The following is a 24205-nucleotide window of genomic DNA, read 5'->3' on the forward strand; positions in this document are numbered from 1 at the left end:
TTAAACCCATTTAATAATGGGATAAAGAAAATACTTTTAGGAACTGAATTTAAATGAATAAAAGAACCACATAATAATTGGCAAAATTTGAAAATTATACATTGTTTTCTCTGAAACCTCTTAGGATTCAATCAGTCTCCTCCCACAAATGTCTCCTGCAGAGGGGAGAAAGTCCTCCCTCAGTCTCTTCCTGGCTCAGAGCAGTTTCCCTTCAGCACAGCTTTCACAGAGAATGACCTTGCCTTCCCTGAAGATGCTAAAAACATACACACAGATACACTCTGATGGAATCAACACAGGATACTTCATGGGTCATAAAAAATCTTATTAATCTTATTCAAAGATTTTTCTGTCAAGATAAATCTATGATCTCAGTAGACACGCTCTCTTAGAGTACTTTTTCCATTAGGATAATAAAGAAAAAAATTATTGGGGAGTGATGAATGGAGGATAGGGAAGGGGAATGGAAAATTTGCTATCACTTTATTTGGAAAGTCAACGTAGTTATATATACCATCAACATCAAGCGTTTTCACTAACATCTGGTGTTCTTCAGGCTTTACAGAAACACTGAGGTCATCAAAAGCATCTTTCAAGTCACCAATCTGAATTCTGTTGCAGTTCATCAAGTTGACAGTTTGGAGGGCAGTACATAAACCTGAAAACACAGGGGGATTCTATAGGTCATATATTTCAATTAATATTATCATTATGATTCCAAAATTAATAAGCCAAACATCCCTTTATTCCAAGCATATTTCCCTGAGATGTTCAGTTATTTTTGTCTCAAACTAAAAAAACTAAGATGACTCAGTTTTGTTTTTGTTTTTTAACTTAACTGCCTTACCAATGAGTTACACAAATCATCATACGCTCAAGGTATCAGCTTCTCAAAAGTTAAAATAGGCCATTGCATCTTTTAGGGAAATGTTTCATTGTATATGCATGAGACAGAATTTGGGGCTTACTTCTGTCTATATGAAATAGCCCAAATTTCAGAGTATAAAAATATTAGTCCTGAATTTTCTTCTGCTTATTTTGCTACTGCTTTCATTTTTTGCATATTCTTCATAACTTTCACTCTATTATTAGAAGTCCGCCAAGGAGTGTGGGAGTATTAAGGTGCCCCATTCCCAGCTCTTATCTAAAACCTCTAGGGATTTTCCCTTCTAAATGGGGTCCTTAGGATTAGAGCCAAGCCTCTGTCTGCCTTTTCAATGACTCCCACAAATCATGGTACACTCAAGGTCACTGTTTGGATTATAATCTCTAGTTTATCTAAGAGAATATTTAAAAGGAGGCAAAGTACTGGTACTCAAAAGAATTGCAGGAAAGAGTTGTACTATTTAGTAAGACATTATTAGATAAGACATTTTCCAACAAATCCTAATTCATGAGTGCCTTATTTCTCCAATAAATCCCAGCAGGTTTTTTTTGTAGACATTACAAACTGATTCTAAAATCCACATGGCAGTGTAAAAGTCCTAGAATAGTCAAAACAACTTTTTTTTTTACATTTTTTTAATGTTTATTTTTGAGAGAGAGAGAGCGCGAGAGAGCGAGCGAGCAAGCAGGGGAGGGGCAGGGAGAGAGGGAGACACAGAATCCGAAGCAGGCTCCAGGCTCTGAGCTGTCAGCACAGAGCCTGACATGGGGCTCAAACCCACGAACCATGAGATCATGACCTGAGCTGAAGTCGGACGTTCAACTGACTGAACCACCCAGGTGCCCCAGTCAAAACAACTTTTTAAAAGTAGAACAAAGTTAGAGGGCCAATACTACCTGAATGGTTTCAATGTTTATTGCAAAGCAACAGGAGTCAGACAATGTGGTTTGTGTAAAAACTGACAAAGATTAATAGAACAGAAGAGAGAATCCAGGAAATAAATATATATGTATATTTATATGATTTGTTACAAAACTACAAAGGAATTTCCGTATAGAAAGTATAGAGAAAATACAATCTTTTCAACAGTGGTGCTGGAACAAATGAAGGTCCATATGCAAAAACAAAACAAAACAAAAAGGAACTCTGATCCATACTTTATTCCACATATAAAGATTAACTCAAAATAGATCACAGAGCTAAAATACAAAACCAGAGGTGCCAGGGTGGCTCAGTAAGTTAAGCATCCGACTTCAGCTCAGGTCATGATCTCCCCGTGAGTTTGAGCCCGCCTCAGGCTCTGTGCTGATAGCTCAGAGCCTGGAGTCTTGCTTTGGATTCTGTCACCCTCTCTCTCTGCCCCTCCCCCACTTGTGCTTTTTCTCTCTCTCTCTCTCTCTCTCTCTCTCTCTCTCTCAAAAATAAATAAAAATATTAAAAAAATATTTTTTAATGCAAAACCAAAACCCATAATACTTTTAGAAGAAAATATAATAAAACATTTGTAACCTTGGGTGAGGCAAAGATTTCATACATGTGACACCAAAAGCACAATATATAAAAGAAAAAAAAAACTAATTAACTGGACTTCATCAAAATTAAAACTAATGCTCTTGACACTTAAGAAAATGAAGACACTCAGAGAAAAATGTGCTCAGTAGAAGACTCGGAGAAAATATTTGCTAAGTATATATCTCATAAAGGACATGTATCCAGAATACAAACAGAAATACAAAAAAAACCATCCAACTTTATTTTTTTTTATTTTTTTTTAACGTTTATTTATTTTTGTGACAGAGAGAGACAGAGCATGAACAGGGAAGGGTCAGAGAGAGAGAGGGAGACACAGAATCCAAAACAGGCTCCAGGTTCTGAGCTGTCAGCACAGAGCCTGACGCAGGGCTTGAACTCACGAACCGTGAGATCATGACCTGAGCCGAGTCGGACGCTTAACCGACTGAGCCACCCAAGCGCCCCAAAACCCATCCAACTTTTTAATTTTTTTTTAACGTTTATTTATTTTTGAGACAGAGAGAGACAGAGCATGAACGGGGGAGGGGCAGAGAGAGAGGGAGACACAGAACTGGAAGCAGGCTCCAGGCTCCGAGCCATCAGCCCAGAGCCCAACGCAGGGCTCGAACTCACGGACCGTGAGATCATGACCTGAGCTGAAGTCAGACGCTTAATTGACTGAGCCACCCAGGCGCCCCCCCATCCAACATTAAAAAAGATCTGTACAGACACTTTATAAAGATACACAGATGACAAATAAGCACATGAGAAGATGCTCAACATCATTAATCAGTGAGGAAACACAAATTAAAACCACAATGAGATACTACTACACACTTATTAGAATGATTAAAATTAAAAAGACTGACTCCACCAAGCACTCCCAAGGATATGGAGGAATTGGACCTCTTCATACACTGCTGGTGGAAATGTAAAATGGTGTGGCCACTCTGGAAACCAGTTGGCAGTTTCTTAAAAAGTGAAACATACACCTACCATGTGAACCAGCCAATCTTTGGTAACTACTCAAGAGAAAGGAAAGCATATATTCATACGATGAATATTGTTGTACACAACTGTTCATAACAGCTTTATTTATAAGAGCCCCAAACTGGAAATAGCCTAACGAGCCGCACCAGGTAAGTAGATAAACTTCAGTGTATCAGCAAAATGGAGTGCTATGCCAGTAATAAATGACAATGAACTGCCGATACATCCTACGTGGATGAATCTCAAAATAATTATGCTGAATGAAAGCATCTAGCAAAAAAGAATATACCCATTTTATAAAAGTCTGGTAAATGCCAATGGATCTATACTGGCAAAAAGCAGATCAGTCGTTGCCTACGGATGAGGAAGAGGATGGGAAAAAGGCAGGAGAGATTACAAAGGAGCATGAGGCAGTTTTGCAGGTCAGGGATGTGTTCATTACCTTGATTGTGATGACAGATTTATAGGTGTGTGCATATGTCAAACTGTGTACTTTTAATTATAAAAATATACAGCTTTTGAATATCATTTATAGCTCACAATACTGTTTAATAATAACAAAAGGCAATGGGAAATATGACCCACCTTCAAATTCAGGAGCTGGCTTATTTGTGTTCAAAGCCTCCAAAATTTGTTTGAGACTTACTTCACTATTTTCTAAAAAGTAAAGTATAAGGATTATAAAATGGCAAGGTGTCAATATTAATAATCATCATTAAAATAACCATGACAGGGAATGGTGTGTGTGTGTGGGGGGGGGGGGGGTGGGGGGGGGAGGGGACAAATTTTGTTAATGTCTGAAAATTAGCCAGATAAAAACTAATCAATTTAAAATAATTTTACCACGAATCTATTCCCTTAAAACAAGAAAAAATTCTAACGGTATTATTTGTCTTAATTAAATATTGATGTATACATTTTACAAATGTGATGCCAGACAGAGGGTGACTCTTAAAAATATTTCCAAGAGTAAAAAAATATTAATTTTAATTTGTTCTCAGTATGCCTACATTCTCATTATGTTTCTAAGACCTAGTTTATCTAAAACATACATATATAAAACATATCCCAAGCACACAGTAAAACTAGGACTTCAACAGAGATTGTTCTTTTAAAAAGGACTCACCATCAATAGATGCTTGACCCAGAATTTCCTGGAACGTCTTGTTGCTTAATAGAATTCTAGCCTTCCGGAGTTGGGACCTCAGCTCATTTATAGGCATCTTATCATTTCTGATCTTATCAAGAGTTGTAATCTCTTTAAATAAATCTGTAAACATGTCAAGAATAGAGAAGTGATGAGGAAGTTGAGGCAAAGCCCTTTTTTAGACTTAACACCCTAACCTGCACAGAGTAGATGCATTACAAAAGGAATTCTGAGTTAGAGGGCTTTCAAAACATGTCAGTGGGCTCTGTTTTCAGAAGTCACTTAAACAATAAGCAAAATTTAACATACCCCTAGCCAGCTAAAAGTTGAGTTTCTGCAACATTTTGTAGAAGTTTGCTTTTATTTATTAACTATTTCTCCTCAAAGGTTTTTCTACTACATGCTCCAGTCTTTCATAGACTGTAAAGCATTTCAAGAACAGCTTGATAATAAATAGCTCTTAGAATGAAGTCAAATATCAAAAATAGAACCCAGCTAGTTGGCAAAAGGAAAACTGAAAAATATAAATCTGTTATACTCTGAAAAACAGTCACACCCTCTCCTAGGCATTAGAAAGCCTCTCTTTCTTGCTAGCCTACCTACTAGTATTACATGCAGTAAATCCTTTTTTTTTTTTTTTTTTGTACTTTTTTTTAACGTTTCACTATAGGTGAGAAAAAGAAGCATATGGAAATTATCGGAGGTGAGAGAAAATTGTATTAGATTCACCAGGGGAGAAAATGTGTACCTTATACTGGAGCATATACTGAGACAAACTATTTTGCTTTAAGAAAGCATATTCTAGGAATGTAATTCTAAATAATTCATTACAGTCAAAGCACAGATTAAATATGATAAGGAATAAGAAAGCAGATTATAACATCTTGATACAGCAAAGAAAACTTAAGGAATTAAAAATACAGGGGAAAACAAACTATATTTTAGAAAAAGAATACCATTGAATGATCTTAGAAATTTACTTTTAATTTTCATTCTTTTACTATACTTACTATTGAATGGTGTTGATGGTTTAGGTGAATTAATGAAAACATCAATTACATCTTTTAAGATCTTTTTACTTTCTGCAAAGTTAAGAAATAAAATGGAATTTAAATAGATTTTAAGCTCATTAAAGCAGGGATCTGGTATTGTTTCAATTTCATTCAGCTTTCAAACTTCTGTGACCATAATGCATGGTAAGAAATACACTTAGATTATGAGCATGTGCGTGTGCGCGCGCACACACACACGTACACACACACAAAAAGGGAATGCAAGGAAACACAATCTGGGAATTGCAAGGTACAGTTAGGATTCAGACCTCCCCATCCCCTGCCCCGAGGCAGGTCATAAGACACTCATGTGAGAGATGCCCTTGCTATACCCAGAGGGAGGGTGCATCCTTATCTCTGAAGACTGAGGGTTGGAGGGACACCAAGAGGAATCTGAACGAACAGACCTTACTAAGTTTCCCCTGGTTTACCACGCTCAGCTCATCTCATTTTGTCCTATCACAGTTTTCTACCACTTTCCACACTTCATCAAAGCTAACACCAAAACATTCAGCTTTAACAACTCCTTATGAATATTCCCCTTTCATGTAAAATTTATATTAACTTTGAATGCTTTTCTCTTGTTGATCTGTCTCTTGTTACAGAGCTCCAGCTGGGAACCTAGAAGGGCAGAAGGAAAAGATTGTTTTCCCACTCCTACAGAAGCCTGCTTCAGGGGTCATAGGCTGGTAGCCCACAGACTGAATATAGCTGAGAGTCAGTCATGTCCATTGTCCTAGGGAGTGGTGGGGTTTTCTTTCCATTTGAATTTAACTATCTTCATCTAGGACACATGCTCTCAAGTTACCTTACAGTCCACACCCCTTCCTTTTGTCTTACAGCCAACTCATTTTATTAATTTTGCATTACGTGCCTGGCTACCGCAGGCATTTGAGTTAGCGGACTCTGCAGAGCCTGATTCAAAAGTTACCCTTCTCTATTGAAGTCTATTGTAATTTATCTAAATGGCAAATATTGGAGCTATGGCACTATACCTTTTGAAGTGGCAGGATAATTTGACCCATCTTTCCTATTCGAAGCAGTTAGCTTGGCCTTAAATATTTCCTCACTCCTGAGATTTTTGTAGACTGAGAGTTTTGGTAGGGACTATGTTTGCAAAAACCTAGAATCATTGAAGAAAATATGCCAAATGCCTAAATAGAGAGGAAGAGTTTGTCTGGAGACAGAGACAGAAGGAAAGAGAGGGACAGGGAGGGGTTGAGAGACTAGAGGTTTGATGGGAAAGAGTGAGAATTACCCTGTGGGAGCTTCCCTTCACACAGATGCAGGATTACCACAGGCTCCAACAACAAAGCATCAGTAGAAACACAATGCAAGGAAGTTTTAAAAGCTCTTCCTCTGTCTCCCACATTATGGTGTGACTTTGGAATGGGAGAGGGTGCCAGTAATCAACCACCCTGCCCCCAGGGTCTGATTTAATTTAATTGAAAGAAAAAAATGATTTCAATTTCTGGTATTTAGTAGCCAGATATCTGGATCAGCCCTCCTACTAAAAACAACTAAAAATTCTAAATAAAATTATTGCTATAAAAAAAAAAATCTTGGGGCGCCTGGGTGGCTCAGTCGGTTAAGCGTCCGACTCCAGCTCAGGTCATGATCTCACAGTCCGTGAGTTCGAGCCCCGCGTCGGGCTCTGTGCCGACAGCTTGGAGTCTGGAGCCTGTTTCAGATTCTGTGTCTCCCTCTCTCTTTCTGACCCTCCCCGACTCATGCTCTGTCTCTCTCTGTCTCAAAAATAAATGTTAAAAAAAAAAATTTTAAAAAAATCTTGAATTCATCAATGTGTTGCCAAGAAAGTAAGAAATTCCCAGACCAAACAACTGATGAAAGGCTGTAATCCAGAAACACGGCGACTGTTTTTACCCAAAGAGTGTTTGCCAAAGACAAAACAAAACAAAATTGGATGAATTTTAGTTTGTAGTTTCAAAGGCTCAGACAAAGCCTAAGTTCCTCCCAAAGTGGAGGGGAACGTGGGGTGGTTATCCTCAATTTACAAAAATGTTTCTCTAGATTTCAAGACCCAGAAAAAAATATCAAGAATAAGAAAACGTTCCTCCTTTATAGATAATTTGACTTTTCTCTCTAGCTACCTTTAAGATTTTTCTTTCTCTTTGGTATGTCACAGTTTCATCATGATAACCCTATGTATGGATTTCCTTTCATCCTATGTGGGATTCACTGGAATTCTTGTATTGGTAGGTTTAGGTCTTTCTCATTCTGGAAAATTCTCAGCTATAGTTCTCCAAATATTTTCTCTGCAACCACTCTGTCTCTTCTCTCCTGTGTGGCTATATATCACATCTTTTCATTCTTTCTTTTTCTAGCTTTACTGAGATATAACTGACATGTAACATTATATTAGTTGTAACTAATATATAACGTAATCAGATACACATATATATTTCAAACTGATTGCCACAATAAGTAGACCTCTTCATTCTGCCTTCCTTTTAGCTTCTTCTTCTTCTTTTTTTTAATGTTTATTTATTTGGGGGAGAGAGAGAGAGTAGGAGATGTGCAGAGAGGGAGACAGAGGATCTGAAGAGGGCTCCATGTTTACAGCAGTGAGCCCAATGCAGGGCTCTAACTCACAAACCACAAGATCATGACCTGAGCAGAAATCTGATACTCAATCAACTGAGCCACCCCAGCGCCACTAACCTCTTTCCTATATTCCAACTCTGTCTTTCTATGCTGCATTCTGTATAATTTCTTCAAACTCCTTTGCACTTCATATTTCTCTCTTCACCTATGTTTAATCTGCTAATATTGTTGTCTGCTAATTAATTTTAATTATTATATTTTTAATTTCTTTAAGTCCTGTTTCTTTCTTTTCAAATTTTAGTTTCCCTTACATGTTTTCAAATTTATCTTTTTTTAGAAGAGTACAGAAAGAGTGAAATTAAAAGAATAGAAAATACATATATATCCAAAAATATACTGTATTGCATATTCGCAGGTTGCTCAGAGAGTAAATCTTAAAATTTCTCAACATAAGAAAAAAACCCCTTTTTAACTATGCATGGTGACGTGTTAACTAGATCTATCGTTGTGATCATTTCATTCTATATGTGAAATATATATACAAAATGTCACAAAATCAATGGTAGAGAAGAAAATGATACAGATGAAAACATAAATTGAGGAAACAATAAACACGATAGAGAGGATCAGAAAGCCAGGAATTAGTTAAGAGTTATTAAAATTGACAAACCGCTAGCATAAATGACCTAAAAAGAAAAAAGATGGGGCGCCTGGGTGGCTCAGTAGTCAAGCGTCTGACTTCGGCTCAGGTCATAATCTCGTGGTCCATGAGTTTGAGCCCCGTGTCAGGCTCTGTGCTGACACCTTAGAGCCTGGAGCCTGCTTCAGACTCTGTGTTCCCTCTCTCTGACCCTCCTCCACTCTCTCTCCCTCAAAAATAAATAAAAACATTTTTAAAAATCTTTAAAAAAGAAGTATCTGATTTTATTTATTTTTTAAAATGTTTGAAACATCTTTTTAAACATTTTTAATGGTTATTTATTTATGTTTGGAGGAAGAGAGAGAGGGAGAGAACAGGGGAAGGGCAGAGAGCAGAGAGAGAGAGAATCCCAGGCAGGCTCCGTCCGTCAGTGCAGAGCACTGTGAGATCGTGATCTCAAACCGTGAGATCATGACCTGAGCCAAAATCATGAGTTGGACGCTTAACTGACTGAGCTACCCAGGCACCCCAAGAAGTATCTGATTTTAAAACCTGGATAAAAACAGTACTTGTTTCTACTAGTCTTCTCCAAATAAAGAAGAGTATCCACACACTTTCCAAAAGGGTTACAACAATTCTCAGTAACCAGTTTATAAACATAGCAGTCCCATAACAATCTTCCTAAACCTATGGTATTAGTATTCTTAAAAAAAAAAAAAAAAAAAATGAGCCAGCATGAACACGTATAGTCTAAACAGGAAAACTGAGAGGTAACTCAAGAACTCACCATCTGTTTCAGAGTTCAGTAACACCTCAGGTTTTTCTTCATTTAAAGGTTTCTCCAGGCCCTCCAACGCAGATAAAAGGTCTGTAACTTCAACTTTCCTATCAAAGACACTATTAACAACGTTACATGCATCTTCTATTCCTAAACAGAGACATGACAAAATACAAAGATATCTAGTTGGTCAGTCTATCCAGAGAAGCACATAACAACTTGATTTGGGTGAGATGTATTCATTTTCTAGAATACCCAGTCTTGAGAGATTTTGCCTCTCTGAAATATTCTCCAAACTGAAAGCTCTACAACATTTATAGGTTTACAATGCTTATATCAGAAAACAAGACACACTGAAATAGTTTACCTTACTAGTTCAACACAGGAAGGTAAACAAAACAACAAAATACCAAAATTATCTCTAAGAAAATAGTGCCATGATGGGGAAACAAAAGGGGGCACTTGGGTGGCTCAGTCAGTTAAGTGTCTGACTTTGGCTCAGGTCTTGATCTCACGGTTTGTGAGCTCGAGCCCCACATCAGGCTCTGTGCTGTCAGCGCAGAGCCAGCTTCAGATCTTCTGGCACTCTCTCTCTCTGCCCCTTCCCTACTCATGCTCGCTCACTCTCTCTCTCTCAAAAATAAATAAACAAACATTTAAAAAAAGGCAGCCCTTTCTGTCTTTATCTAAACATTTGGAAAGAATGACAGTGTTGTTGATGACATGCCAATAATTTGTTGCTTTACTAACTCAAGTGTTATTCATTTATATCTTTTAATCTCCCTTGTATCCAAGTTACAACTGTCTTCTTTATTATGTCCTCCCTATTTTTTCCCCTTCATCATACTTCCTAAAGAGTTCTTTATTAGTCTTTTGAAAGAACCAACTTTTGGTTATATGGATAAGTGCGTGTGTGTGTGTGTGTGTGTGTGTGTGTGTGTGTGTGTGTTCTATTTCACTAACTTCAACTTTCCACTTTGTTAGCTCCTGACTAGCACTTTTCAGGGGGATTGTACTGCTCTTTTGTTGTTTATGCTGCTGGTTAGCTCTGTAAACTGAACGTTTAAGATAAATTGTTCTGGAGGCGCCTGGGTGTCTCAGTCGGTTAAGCGTCCCACTCTTCATTTTGGCCCAGGTCATGATCATGTCAGCTGCGCTGACAGCAAGGAGCCTGCTTGGGATTCTGTCCTTCTCTCTCTCTGCTCTTCCCCCCCCGTCATATGCACTCTCTCTCCAAAAATAAATAAACTTAAAAAAAGATAAATTATTTTTGATATTTCTTGTTTTCTAATAAAAGCATTTAATGCTATAAAATATCCTGTAAGATTGTTTTGGTCACACTCTACACGATTTGATACATAGTGCTTTCACTGTCATCATTTCTAAAATCTTTCAGGTTTCTTTTATTCTTCCACCAAGGAATTACTTACAAGGCAATTTGTTTTTCATCTTAAAAGCAACACTTTTCCTTTCTTTCACAAATAATTTTAATGTCACAACATCATGGTCAGACTATGTGGTCTGAATGACTTCTGATTTTCAGAATTCACTGAAATTTTTATTTGTGGCTTAAATACATCATCTATTTTTGTGGATATTCCATAAGTATTTGAAAAGAATGTGTATGTTTTTAGCATACAGAGTACTCTAATCTGTTTCTGAAGTCAACTTTGTTAATATTGTCACTTCAATCTCAATCTCTTTCTCAATTTCTTTCAATCCGTCTATTTCAATCTTATCTATTTAGAATTCAGTGTTTACCTGGAAATAGATATAAATATGGTTGTGTTTTATGGGCATTAGTAGAAATCCAACTTATATAAAGCATTCTTTGTTATACACGTATTCCATTTTTTCCTTTCTTCATGGAACCGTATTATTACTGAGGTCTCTCTCTGGTGCAAATGTAAATCTAGTTTACTGTTATGACGTGTATGTATGGACCATATTTTATTCAACCATTTCCCAAATCATGGACTCATAGATTGTTTTCATTTCTTCCCTCCCATAATGTTGCAGGGAGCATCCCTGTACATGTCTCTACAAGAAACTTCTCTGGGCTATTTATCTGACAATAGAATTATTGGATCATAAGAAATATGCATACTGAATTTGACAAGTACTGCTAGATTGCAATCTGGAATGCTGTACCATTTTACCTACTCACTAGCAATTTGCGAGTATTGCCAACTCTCTTCATACACATATTTAGCTATGTGGGTTTCTCCTCCTGTATACTAAGTCTTATATCCTTACTTATTTTTCCAATTGATTTCTTTCTTTCTACTGTTGATTTGCAGAATTCCCTTATATTTGAGATATTAATTTTTTGTTAGTTATCTTGTAATTATCTTCTTCCAGTCTGTTACATGTTTTAGAGTCCTTCATTTACCAGAAATCCTTAATTTTGATGTGATCAAATCCTTTTTTACCCCATGGTTGTGCTTTTGGGGAGTAACATCTTTAAGAAGGCATCCATAACCACAAGGCACAATAGTTTTTCTTGCATTTTCTTCCAACAGCTTTATAGTTTAATCTTTGAGATCCATTTTAACATTCATTTGATTCTTTGAAGGTTATTTTTGTATATGGTATGACATAGGGATTCTACTTCATTTTCTCTGCATTGTAAGGCAATTTTCTCAAATCAGAAGCTAAATAATACATCTTTTCCCCCACTAACTGATGATGTCATTTCTATCACATTCCGAGTTCCCATTAATAGAAGTCTCTACTGGGTTCCATATTGTGATGCACTGGTCTATTTTCACAGGTCTATATTAAAACAGCATTATGCTATGTACTAACATGTGACAAAGCAAGATCTTTATCTTTTTTTTTCCCAAAAGGGTCTTAGCTATTCATAGATCTATAATCTTCTATAATGAATATAGCATTAATTTGTCAAGGTTCCCACCAAACTTATCCTGAGATAGTGAGTGGAACTGCATTCCAAGTACAGATTATTTAGAGAGAATCCACTTATTTCAATACTTCTTTTAAAACCCCAGTTTTAGGACTACAGTTCTCAATCTCAATGTCTGTGGTCCAAGGCTGTTTTAGTGTCCCCATGATAGAACTGTGCTGAAATTTCAAAACAAACCGAAAAAAGTTAAGCATTTAGCCAGTGTTTTTCACAAGGAGATAGAGAGCAAATGTAAAAAAATATATATATGAAGAAATAAACAAGAAAGATAAGAATACAGAGGGGAAAAGTCATTAGATGTGATTTAAAAAAGCAAACCTGTTACTTTGATTATAAGATGGATAACCCCATCAGCATTAGTGAGGACAAAAGAAAGAATATAGCAATAAAACACATGACAAGGAAGAAAGAGAGACAACAGAAATTTTTTTAAATAATTCAAGAATATTACAGTATGGAAAATATGCATCTATGTGTGAAAACCTAGAGTTTACAACATGAACTGAGTTTAAATGAGAAAATGCATAAAAGGGGGGTTTGGTAGAGTATATATAAAGTCTATATACACACATACCTATACATACACCAACCCCCAAAAATGAAGTTTCTGTTCATATGCATTTTGAATTTCATACTTACTGTGGCACTCGATAAATTCATCACTGTTGTTCAATTCTCTGATGAAATCCTTAAAACTCACCACTTCATCTTTTTTTAAAAAAGAAAAAAAGAAAGAATTTAGGTATTATTGTAAAAAGGACCATTTGATGTTATAACACCAGAGCTATAAACACAAAAATAATGGAGAGGACTGGTAATCCTATTGTGACACATGTGATATGCAGAATAGACCTAAAATAAAGCTGTCAGAGATGCACTTTGAACATCAATTCCTCTGATAAAAACCCGTAAATTGATAGACAAGAAACAACTTTTAATTTCTCTTTTAAAAGATATATGGCAGTATATTTCCTTTGGCATTTAGAGTGAAACTTCTGAAATATGCAAAATTTGTTATTTTAAATTGAAATAATTACTCACCGTTAGGATTAGTGTTATCCAAAGTCTCCTTTATTTTATCATCTGTTAGATAGATTCCAATGGCATTTAAATTTTGCTGAAGTACAGGAATGTCTTTAAGTTCATTTTTGTAAATGTTGATGTTGTAAAATTGATTTTTATTTCCTGGGAAGAGATAATCACCTTCAGTTAGAAAGGAATTTTCATGTTTCTCCTTTATATTTTAATTTTTTTTAATGTTTATTTATTTTTGACAGAGAGAGAGAGAAAGACAGAGCATGAGCTGGAGAGGGGCAGAGACAGAGGGAGACACAGAATCTGAAGCAGGCTCCAGGCTCTGAGCTGTCAGCACAGAGCCTGACACGGGGCTCGAACTCACAGACCGCGAGATCATGACCTGAGTTGAAGTCAGACGCTCAACCGACTGAGCCACCCAGACACCCGTCTCCTTTATATTTAAAAAAAAGTGGGGAAAAAAATCTCCCAAGATATAAAATTATACTTAAGAGAAAAGGCAGTATTTGTATTTATTTATGTACCTACAATAATTTAAAATAGGTGACAATAGGTACACAGAAATGTATAAATATAAGTAAGGAAACTGGGGGAAAGAAACAGAAGAGCAGCAAAAATAAGACAAAAGAGAGCAACAGACAAAGTACATTTCATAAGGTCATATACATTAAATTTTGCAACAATATCAAATGTGCATGCATCTAACAAGAGCCTTCCAAATATAGCAAAAACTTGCAGAATTAAAGGGAGGAATGCATGAACCCATAATCAGAACTGCAGATTTGAAAATCTTGCACTTAGTAATTAATAGAACAACTAGAATAAACATCAGGAAGAATTAAGGGCGCCTGGGTGGCTCAGTCAGTTAAGTGTCTGACTTTGGCTTAGGTCACGATCTCACAGTTCATGAGTTAGAGCCCTGTGTTGGGCTCTGTGCTGACAGCTCAGAGCCTGGAGCCTGCTTTGGATTCTGTGTTTCCCTCTCTCTCTGCCCTTCCCCTGCTCGTTCTCTCTCTCTCTCTCTCTATCTCTCTCTCTCTCTCTCTCTCTCTCCCTCCCTCCCTCCCTCTCTCTCTCAAAAATAAATATTAAAACAAAAAAAATTTTAATGTTTAAAAAGAATCAGAAATTAGAATATCCAACAAAACTAGCAAACAATCTAACCAAATGATATTTATAGAACACTACCCAACAACTACAGAATATACATTCTTTCAAGTGCACATGGAATATTCACCTAGGTAGACCACATGCTAGTCTTTGAACCAAATCTTAATGAATTTAAAAGAATTTAAATTGTACGAAATAAATTCTCTGACCAAGGTGTATTACATTAGAAATCAGTAACAAGATCCCTAGCACATGTCCAAATATTTGGAAATTAAATAATATAGTTCTTTAATTTTTTTAATGTTGATTTATTTTTGAGAGACAGAGAGAGGCAGAGCGTGGGTGGGAGAGGGGCAGACAGAGAGGGAGACACAGAATCCGAAGCAGCTCCAGGCTCTGAGCTGTCAGCACAGAGCCCGACACGAGGCTCCGACCCAGGAACCATGAGATCATGACCTGAGCCGAAGTCGGACACTTAACCAACTGAGCCACCCAGGTGCCCCTAAATAGTACATTTCTAAATAACTCATGTTTCAAATGAGATATCACAAGGTAAATTAGAAAATATTTTAAATAAGTGATTATCAAATCACAACATATAAAATTTTGTGAGATGCTGTGAAAGTGCTCAGAGGGAAATTTGTAGTTTTAAATGCTGGAAAGGTATAAAATCAGTAGTACAAAAAGTAGTGGTATGAAATTCTTTTTTCTTAATGTTTATTTTTGAAAGAGAGAGAGCGCGCCTGCGAGCATGAGTAGGGGAGGGGCAGAGAGAGATGGAGACACAGAATCCAAGGCAGACTCCAGGCTGGCACGGGGCTTGAACTCACGAGCCGTGAGATCATGACCTGAGCCAAAGTCGGACGCCTAACCGACTAAGTCATGCAGGCACCCCTGAAACTCCTTTTTAAAAAATTCTTTTTTAGAGTTGTATAATACTCTACTGTACATAGAAACTAAAGTTTATTCAACTAACCTCCAATGTTTACACATTAAGTATTTTCATTCTTTTGCCATCTCAAATAATTCTGTAATGAATAATCTTATGTATCTATATTTTCACATTGTTGGAAGGTATCTTCAGGGAAAATTCCTAGAAGCAGGATTGCTGGGTCCAAAGGTAAAGGCATATGTAGTTTTGTTAGACATTGCCAAATTCCCTCCATTAGACTGGTAGCATGTTAAACGCCCACCAGCTATAGGTAAACGTCTTTTTCTCTACAACCTAACAGTTGTGAAGGTTTTCAATTTTTGCCAATCTAATGGGTGAGAAATTGTATGTCCATTTCAATTTGCATATTTCTTATTATGAGTAAAATCAAACATCTCTTAATATGTTCATAAGCCATTTAAGATCTTTTTTATGATTTATATATCCATGACTTTTGCCCATTTTTCTATTTTTCTTCTGTGATATACATTATAGTTTCTACCATATTGTTATTTGTTCTTTGACTTTACCTATGATATTGTATTAATAGATAAAATTGTTTTTTTTTTAAATTTTTTCCAAGATGGATGTCAGAGAGCTTACTGCCTATGTTTTTTCCTAGATTTTTTTTAAACGTTAAAAAAATTTTTTTAACATTTTTCATTTGTTTTTGTGAGACAGAGAGAGAGAGAGAGAGAGAGAGAGAGCGAGCATGAGCCGGGGAGGGGAGGAGAGAGAGGGAGACACAGAATCCGAAGCAGGCTCCAGGCTCCGAGCTGTCAGCACAGAGCCCGACGCCCACAGACCGCGAGATCATGACCTGAGCCAAGCCAGACACTTACCTGAGTCACCCAGGCGCTCCTCTTCCAGGAGTTTTATGGTTTCAGGTCTTACAAGAGCAAGTATTTAATCATAGTCTAAGATAGGAATCCAGTTTCATTCTTTTGCATGTGGTTGTCTAGTTTTCCCAACACCACTTATTGAAGAATCTGTCCTTTCCCCACTATATATTCTTGCCTCGTTTGTCATAAATGAATTGACCGTATATGCAAGGGTTTATTTCTGAGCTCTCTGTTCTGTTCCACTGATGTCTGTTTTTATGCCAATACCATAGAGTTTTGATTACTATACTTTTGTAATAAAGTTTGGAATCAGAAAGTATGATGGCTCCAGCTTTGTTCTTTCTCAAGATTGCTTTGGCTATCAGGGTTTTCTATGGCTCCATACAAATTTTAGGATTGTTTGTTCTAGGTGTGAAAAATGCCATTGGAATTTTGATAGGGATTGCATTGAGCCCGTATATCGCTTTGGGTAGTATGGACATTTTAACATTATTAATTCTTTGACTCCACAAGCATGGAATATCTTTCCATTCATTTGCATCATCTTCAATTTCTTTCTTCAATGTCTTATAGTTTTCAGTGTACAGGTCTTTCACCTCCTTGGTTAAATTTATTCTTAGGTATTTTATTCTTTTCAATGCAATTGTAATGGGATAGTTTTCTTAATTTCTTTCTGATAGTTTATTAGCAAATAGAAATGCAACTGGTTTTTCTATTTGATTTCATATGGTGCAACTTTACTGAATTTGTTTATTAGTTCTAACAGTTTTTTTTTAATAGGGCCTTTAGGGTTTTCTACATATAATATTGTGTTATCTGCAAATAGTAACAGTTTTATTTCTTTCCAATTTGGATGACTTTGTTTCCTTTTCTTGCCTAATTGTTCTCGGTAGGACTTCCAATACTATGAACACAAGTTGAGTAAAAGTAGTGAGAAAAATTACGGCATAGGGAATATAGTCAATAACACTGTAATAACATTTTATTGTGACAGATGATAACTACACTTATCATGGTGAGACGTGAGCAATACATAGAATTATTGAATCACTATGTTGTATGCCTGAAACTAATATAACATTTTATGTAAACTATATTTTAGTAAACAAAACAAAACAAAAAAACTGGCAAGAATAGGCATCCTTGTCTTGTTCCTGATCTTAGAAGAAAAGCTTTCAGTTTTTCCCCATTGAGCATATATGTGGCCTTTCGTATATGGCCTTCATTAAGCTGAGGTATGTTTCTTCTGTACACACTTTGTTGAGAGGTTTTTTTTAATCATAAATGGATGTTATCTATCATAAATTGATGTTTGGCAGTTTCTATCAATTTAAATATATATCCCAGCAATCCCATTTCTAGGTATTCAACTAGGAGAAATGAAAATATATGTCCACACAAATACCTGTACATAAATATTTATAGCAGCTTCACTCATAATCACCAAAACCCAGGAAACTTCAATAGTTTATCAATTGGTAAATATACAAACATTACATTCATGTAATGGAATAATACTCATCAATAAAAATAAACACACTGCATGCAAAAAGTTGATGAATGTAAAGTATAATATGCTATGTGAAAGAAGCCAGACTCAAATGAGCTTCATATGTTATGATTCCATTTACATGACAACCTAGAAAAGGCAAAACTTTAGAGTCAAAGAATAGATCAGGGGTCACCAGGAATGAGGGTTAGCGAAATGGATGGACTACAAAAGGACACAAAGAAACTTCTGTGGTGATACAGTCTATGTGCTGTTTAGTAATGGTTACATGACATTATTTTTAAGAATTCAAAAAACAATATACCTAAAAAAAGGTGAATTTTACTACACGCAAGTTATACTGCAATAAATATAAATTTGCTCCTCAAAAATATAGTCAAGAGAGTAGTTGAGAATACATAAAAACAGAAAAGATAGGTATAAAATCCACTTTGCTAGGTTGGTCAAAAGTTTTAAAGTTGTCTTCTTTTTATTTTTCAAATTTTTATTCAAATTCTAGTTAGTCAACATATAGTGTACTATTGGTTTCAGTAGAATTTAGTGATTCATCACTTACATATGACACCCAGTGTTCAACGTAACAAATGCCCTCAATACCCATCATCCTTTTAGCCCATCCCCCGCCCACCTCCTTCCACCAACCCTCAGTTTGTTCACTATAGTTAAGACTCTTCATATGGTTTGCTTCTCTCTTTCCCCCACCTTCCCCTATGTTCATTCGTTTTGTTTCTTAAATTCCACATGTGTGAAATCATAGGTATTTGTCTTTCTCTGCCTGACTTATCTCACTTAGCATAATCCAGTCTGGTTCCATCCACATTGTTGCAAATGGCAAGATTTCATTCTTTTGATGGCTGAGTAATATTCCATTACATATACATATACATACACCATAACTTCTTTATTCATTCATCAATCCATGGACATTTGGGTTTTTCCCATAATTTGGCAATTGTTGACAATGCTGCTATAAACATCAGGGTGCATGTGGCCCTTCAAATTAGTATTTGTATACCTTTTGTGTAAATACCTAGTAGTGAAATTGCTGGGTCATAGGGTAGTTCCATTTTTAACTTTTTGAGGAAACTCCATATTGTCTTCCACAGTGGCTGCACCAATTTGCATTCTAAAAATTATTTTCTCATTGTTTATAATATTCTAATAAATTCAGGTCAGATATACCTAGTGAATAATCTCAGAGAACAGTATATAATCTAATATTTTTCTAGCACTATCAAAGTAAAACCACCCATAACTTTGAGTTTGGGGTAAATTTAGCAGTCTTTGCCATATAATTCAAACACAAGTTATATAAACTAATACTGTATTGTTTTATCTTTAAAAAAATTTAATGTTTGTTTATTTTTGAGAAAGAGAGAGACAGGGAAACCGAGAGCGAGTGGGGGAGGAGCAGTGAGGGAGGGAGACACAGAATCCGAAGCAGGCTCCAGGCTCTGAGCTGTCAGCACAGACCCTGATGGGGGGCTCCAACTCACAGACCACAAGATCATGACCTGAGCCGAAGTCTGACGCTTAAACAACTGAGCCACCAAGGTGCCCCTATATTGTTTTATCTTTATATTGTTTCTTACTTACCTGTGCTTTATCTAATCCTGTGTGTTTTTTAAAAGATGTTTTAAAAAACATCTTTTTTTTGAAAACATCTTTGTTTGTTTGTTTGTTTACTATTTTAGGGAGAGAGAGAGCACAAGCTGGGGAGAAGGATGAAGGGAGAGAGGAAATCTTAAGCAGGCTTCATACTCAGCGCGAATGGATGCAGGTTGAGCCCATGACCCTGGAATCATGACCTGAGCCGAAGTCAAGAGTCAGTTGCTCAACCAACTGAGTGACACAGACGCCCCAATCCTGTGTTGTTTTAACATGAAAACCACTGCCTGTCCTTCCACACAGAGCCAGTAGATACATATTAAGTGGAACTCACCTGAGGCTTTAGGCATGTTCAATGTATCACAGAACTTAATAAAAAAATTCTTCAAAGGTAATCTTGCCATTTTCTGTAATGCAAAGTAAAATGTAGATGAAGGAATTACTGCTTCTGAATTAATCTGTCAGCAGTTAATAGTCAAGTTATAACAAAGGTGAAAAGCCCGGGGGTCAGCCTGTACTGTTCCTTCTTCCTTAACTTCTGCATACATATGATTATCAATTTCTATTCAATTATTTCCAAATACTGCTTGAATATATCACTATATTAGTTAATGCCTATGCTATTACAATAGCATTGCTAAAAATCTATCGCATCAGTCTCATTTCTCTCCATTTATTTTAAACAATGCAGCAAGAGAGGTCTTTCTCTTTAAAAAAAAAATCTGGTTACTCCTCTGAATAAAACCCTTCAGTAGCTCCTACTTGTCCAAAAACTACAAAAGCAAAACAAAACAAACACACGGTGGGCAGGCAAAGAGGCTATAGGCCAATATTCCTTACAAATGTGTTAACATCTAAGTGAAATTCTAGAAAATAGGGTTTAGCAGTATAAGCAGAAACTAAAGTTCTAGATACCTTTAGGACATGCATTTTCACTGAGGGTGATAGGCTTTCAGGAAGGAAAACAGGTTCTTGGAGGGGAAAAAATCTTAGCCATTACAATGGTTTGTGGCCACAGTACATAAGCAAATATTTATTTTTGGCATTAAACATTCATAGCGTGTGGGATGGTGAAAAAGACAAAAATGTCTAAAAAGTCTCCTTAGGGGAGTGATATTTTTTTTTAAAGGTTAAGAAACACCACTTTTAGGATAATGGTAACCACCTAAATTTACTCTGGAGAAATCTAAGAAAAAGGCTTAGAAATCCATAGGACCAAAGATGGCATCTTGATGTGGAACTCAGTGCACAGAATTTGGTGGTGAAGGAAAAGAAAGAAGCAGTTAAAGATGAAGTCCCTACTAAACAGTATCAAAATGTCAGAAGGCTCACTACCCCCACCTCCCACCCTCTGCCCCAAAGGTGCCATTAAAGTAAACGGACTTCATTTACTTCAGTAGAAACTGAAGACAGAGCTCCACACTGAATGTGCCACCCAACACCCTCAACTCTTTCAACAAATCAGGATAGAAATGGACAAAGGAAGATTTGAGATGGGAGCCAACAACTCAGAAAATAGACTGTGTAGAAAGACCAAGTCAGCTCCAAAATAAAGACTCAAGTAAAGTAAAGGTACACAAGGTAGAATGGATATGACAAACTATAGTAAGGGACATAAAGGATAGACATGAAAAGAACCAAAAGGAAAAAAAAAAAAAAAAAAAAGGAGGGGGAGAGAGAAAAGGAAGAAAAAAAAAAAAACCCAATGCAAAAAAAAAAAAAAAAAAAAAAAAAAAAGTAGAAAAGTTTACAGCAGAAGTGACAGAGCCCAGAAATAAACCCCACATATGCTCAACTAATATTTGACGAGGCAGCCAAGAACATTCAATGGAGAAAGGATGGTCTCTTCAACAAATGGTGTTGGGAAACTGAATAACCACTTGGGATACTCCCCAAAATTACCTCAAAATGAATTAAAGATTTAATTGTAAGATCTGATACTGTAAAGAAAACATAAGGAAACAGCTTTCAGACATTGGTCTTGGCAATGATTTTTTGGACATGACACCAAAAGCACAAACAACAAAAGCAGAAATCAACAAGTAGAACTAGATGCCATTTAAGATTTTTCTTTTTTTTAATGTTTATTTATTTGTGAGAGAGAAAGACACAGAGCATGAGCAGGGAGGGGCAGAGAGAGAGGGAGACACAGAAACTGAAGCAAGCTCCAAGCTGTCAGCACAGAGCCCGACATGGTGCTTGAACTCAAGAATCATGAGATCAAGACCTGATGTCGAAAGCTTAACTGGCTGTAGTCGGACGCTTAACCGACTGAGCCACCCAGGCACCCCAGAACTACATTCAACTTAAAAACTTTTGTACAGCAAAAGAAACAATCGGCAAAATGAAAAGGCAACCTACAGAATGAGAGAAAATATTTGCAAACCATATATCTGATAAAGGATTATTATCCAAAATATATAACAAAGAATTCACACAGCTCAATAACAAACAAGCAAATGAACTATTTTAAAAATGGGCAGAGCAATAGAATAGGCATTTTCCCAAAGAAGACATCCAAATGACCAACAGGTGCATGAAAAGGTGTTCAACATCACTAACCATCAGGGAAATGCAAATCATAACCACAATGAGATATTGCTCAAACCCGTTAGAATGGCTATCATCAAGAAGACCGGAGATAAGGATTTGTGATGATGTGGAGAATGGGAACCCTCATACACTGTTGGTGGCAATGTAGATTGGTGCAGCCACTATGGACAATAGTATAGAAATTCCCCTCAAAATTAAAAATAGAACTACGATATGAACCATCAATTCCCCTTACAAGTGTATATTCAAAGGAAACGAAAACAGGATCTTGAAGACATACTCCTGTGTCTATTTCAGCATTATTCACAATAGCTAAAATATGGAAACAATCTAAGTGCTCATCAACAGATGAATAAACAGAGGTAGTGTGAAAATAGACAACAGAGTATTTTTCAGCCATGAGAAAGAGAGAAATCCTGTCATTTGCGACAAGATGGTAGGATCTTGAAGTCCTTATGCTTAGAGGAGATAAGCCAAAGACAAATGTTGTATATATCGCTAATATGTGGAATCTAAAAAAGCCGATCTCACAGAAAGAGAGCAGAATGGTGGTTACCAAGGACTTAGGGGGTGGGGTGATTGGGGAGATACTGTTAAAAAGTACAAATTTGCAGTTAAAATGAATAAATTCTGGAAATCTAATGCTGTGCTGATCTAATACTGTATTACATAATTGAAAGTTGCTAAGAGACTAGATCTTAAATGTTCTCACCACAAAAAAAGAAATTGTGATAATTACGTGATGTGATAGAGGTGTTAGATAACATTACAGTGATAATTATATTGCAATATATAAATGTATCAAATCAACACATTGGACACTCTAAACTTACATAATGTTATTATATGCCCATTATATCTCAATTTTACAAAAAGGAAAAGAAAAACTCTGTGGAGGTGGAGTGGGGGGAAAAAAAGCTCTAAGTCACTAATATTGAGGATGAAAATGAAGGTATCATTACAGATGAAGCAGAAATCAAAAAAGATAAAAAGCAGATGTCAAGGACAACTTTATCCAATACATTTGAAAAGTCAGATGAAATGGACAAATTCCTATAAAGACACAGCCTGCCAAAATTGACAGGAAAATAGAATATTTTCTTGGTAATACCATACAATTTCAGAAATTAAATCAATAATCCAGAATTTTTCCATAAATAAAACTCTAGGCCCATAAGGCTTCACCTGTGAGTTCTGCTTAACATTTGAGGAAGAAAAAAATCTCTTACAGAGAATAGGAAAGTAAAGAATATTCCCCAACTCTTTTGAAAACGTAACAAAAATGATATTCAACAATACCAGTCATTAAAATAACGCAGTTATTTTGTACATTTATAAACATCTGCTTCCTTGAGCCAATGCCGCAGGCAACACCCCCTGAGGTATTCCTGGATATCAGCATAGTTTACCTTCCAAAGGGTTAACACGTGGCGAAGGGCCTCACGGACTCTGTTGTACTCTGTGCATGGCACTCTGACTGAATACTGCCCGTGCCAGTCAGTTCACAAAGTGACCTCATCTCCCAAGTACCACCACCCACAGGGATAAAGTAGGCCCAGACTCACCCATCTGTTCAGTTTCACAGAGCTCAGGCTTGGCACACTATGGTGGCACTGGTGCTCACCAGTCATCTCACTGCAGCGCCCCCCCCCCCCCCCAGGGTGCCCTCCATTGCTGTATATCCCATCCATACATCTCCCATCCCCACTGGTAGATGATGGCCTTTACAACTAGATGCATTCAGACTACTAACCATGTTCAGGTCCATGTCTTAATACTTCATCAAGTAAAACATTAGCTGCATGAAAGTCATTGTTCATCAATAATGCCTTGAGGCTAGAGACATCAATTAGATCATTCTGGAGAATTTGAATAGTAATGAAGAGTAGCTGTGTCACTGAGAAAAAAAAAAAAAGAGCAAAAACGTGCTTCAACAGCAGAAATAAGAGTACATTGTTCACTTTCACTTAATGGGCTTGAGTTGCATAAAAGAACTTTACATGAAATTACTAGTAGTTTTAAAAACCATTGTGTAGGGGCGCCTGGGTGGCGCAGTCGGTTAAGCGTCCGACTTCAGCCAGGTCACGATCTCGCGGTCCGTGAGTTCGAGCCCCGCGTCA

At 36.6% G+C, this 24205-nt stretch overlaps 1 protein-coding gene across 1 annotated transcript in view; it reads right to left on the reverse strand.

Annotated features, from left to right (window-relative positions):
- The window catches only part of LOC144615275 (EF-hand calcium-binding domain-containing protein 13-like), a 37188-nt gene extending 13217 nt beyond the window's left edge, over positions 1 to 23971 (reverse strand). The window contains exons 1-9 of the mRNA XM_081794822.1: positions 23839 to 23971; positions 19867 to 19939; positions 13538 to 13681; positions 13136 to 13204; positions 9580 to 9720; positions 5546 to 5617; positions 4515 to 4658; positions 3974 to 4045; positions 515 to 658 (exon numbers count right to left, since the gene is read on the reverse strand). Of these exons, the coding sequence (XP_081650948.1) occupies positions 515 to 658; positions 3974 to 4045; positions 4515 to 4658; positions 5546 to 5617; positions 9580 to 9720; positions 13136 to 13204; positions 13538 to 13681; positions 19867 to 19939; positions 23839 to 23853 (874 nt within the window). The 5' untranslated portion in view covers positions 23854 to 23971. The remainder of the gene's footprint in view (positions 1 to 514; positions 659 to 3973; positions 4046 to 4514; positions 4659 to 5545; positions 5618 to 9579; positions 9721 to 13135; positions 13205 to 13537; positions 13682 to 19866; positions 19940 to 23838) is intronic.
- Between the last annotated feature and the right edge of the window lie 234 nt (positions 23972 to 24205).

This window comes from Panthera onca (genome assembly GCF_046562875.1).
Source record: "Panthera onca isolate mPanOnc1 chromosome E1 unlocalized genomic scaffold, mPanOnc1 haplotype 2 h2.Chr16_ul_5, whole genome shotgun sequence".
In the NCBI taxonomy this organism is placed as follows: Eukaryota; Metazoa; Chordata; class Mammalia; order Carnivora; family Felidae; genus Panthera; species Panthera onca.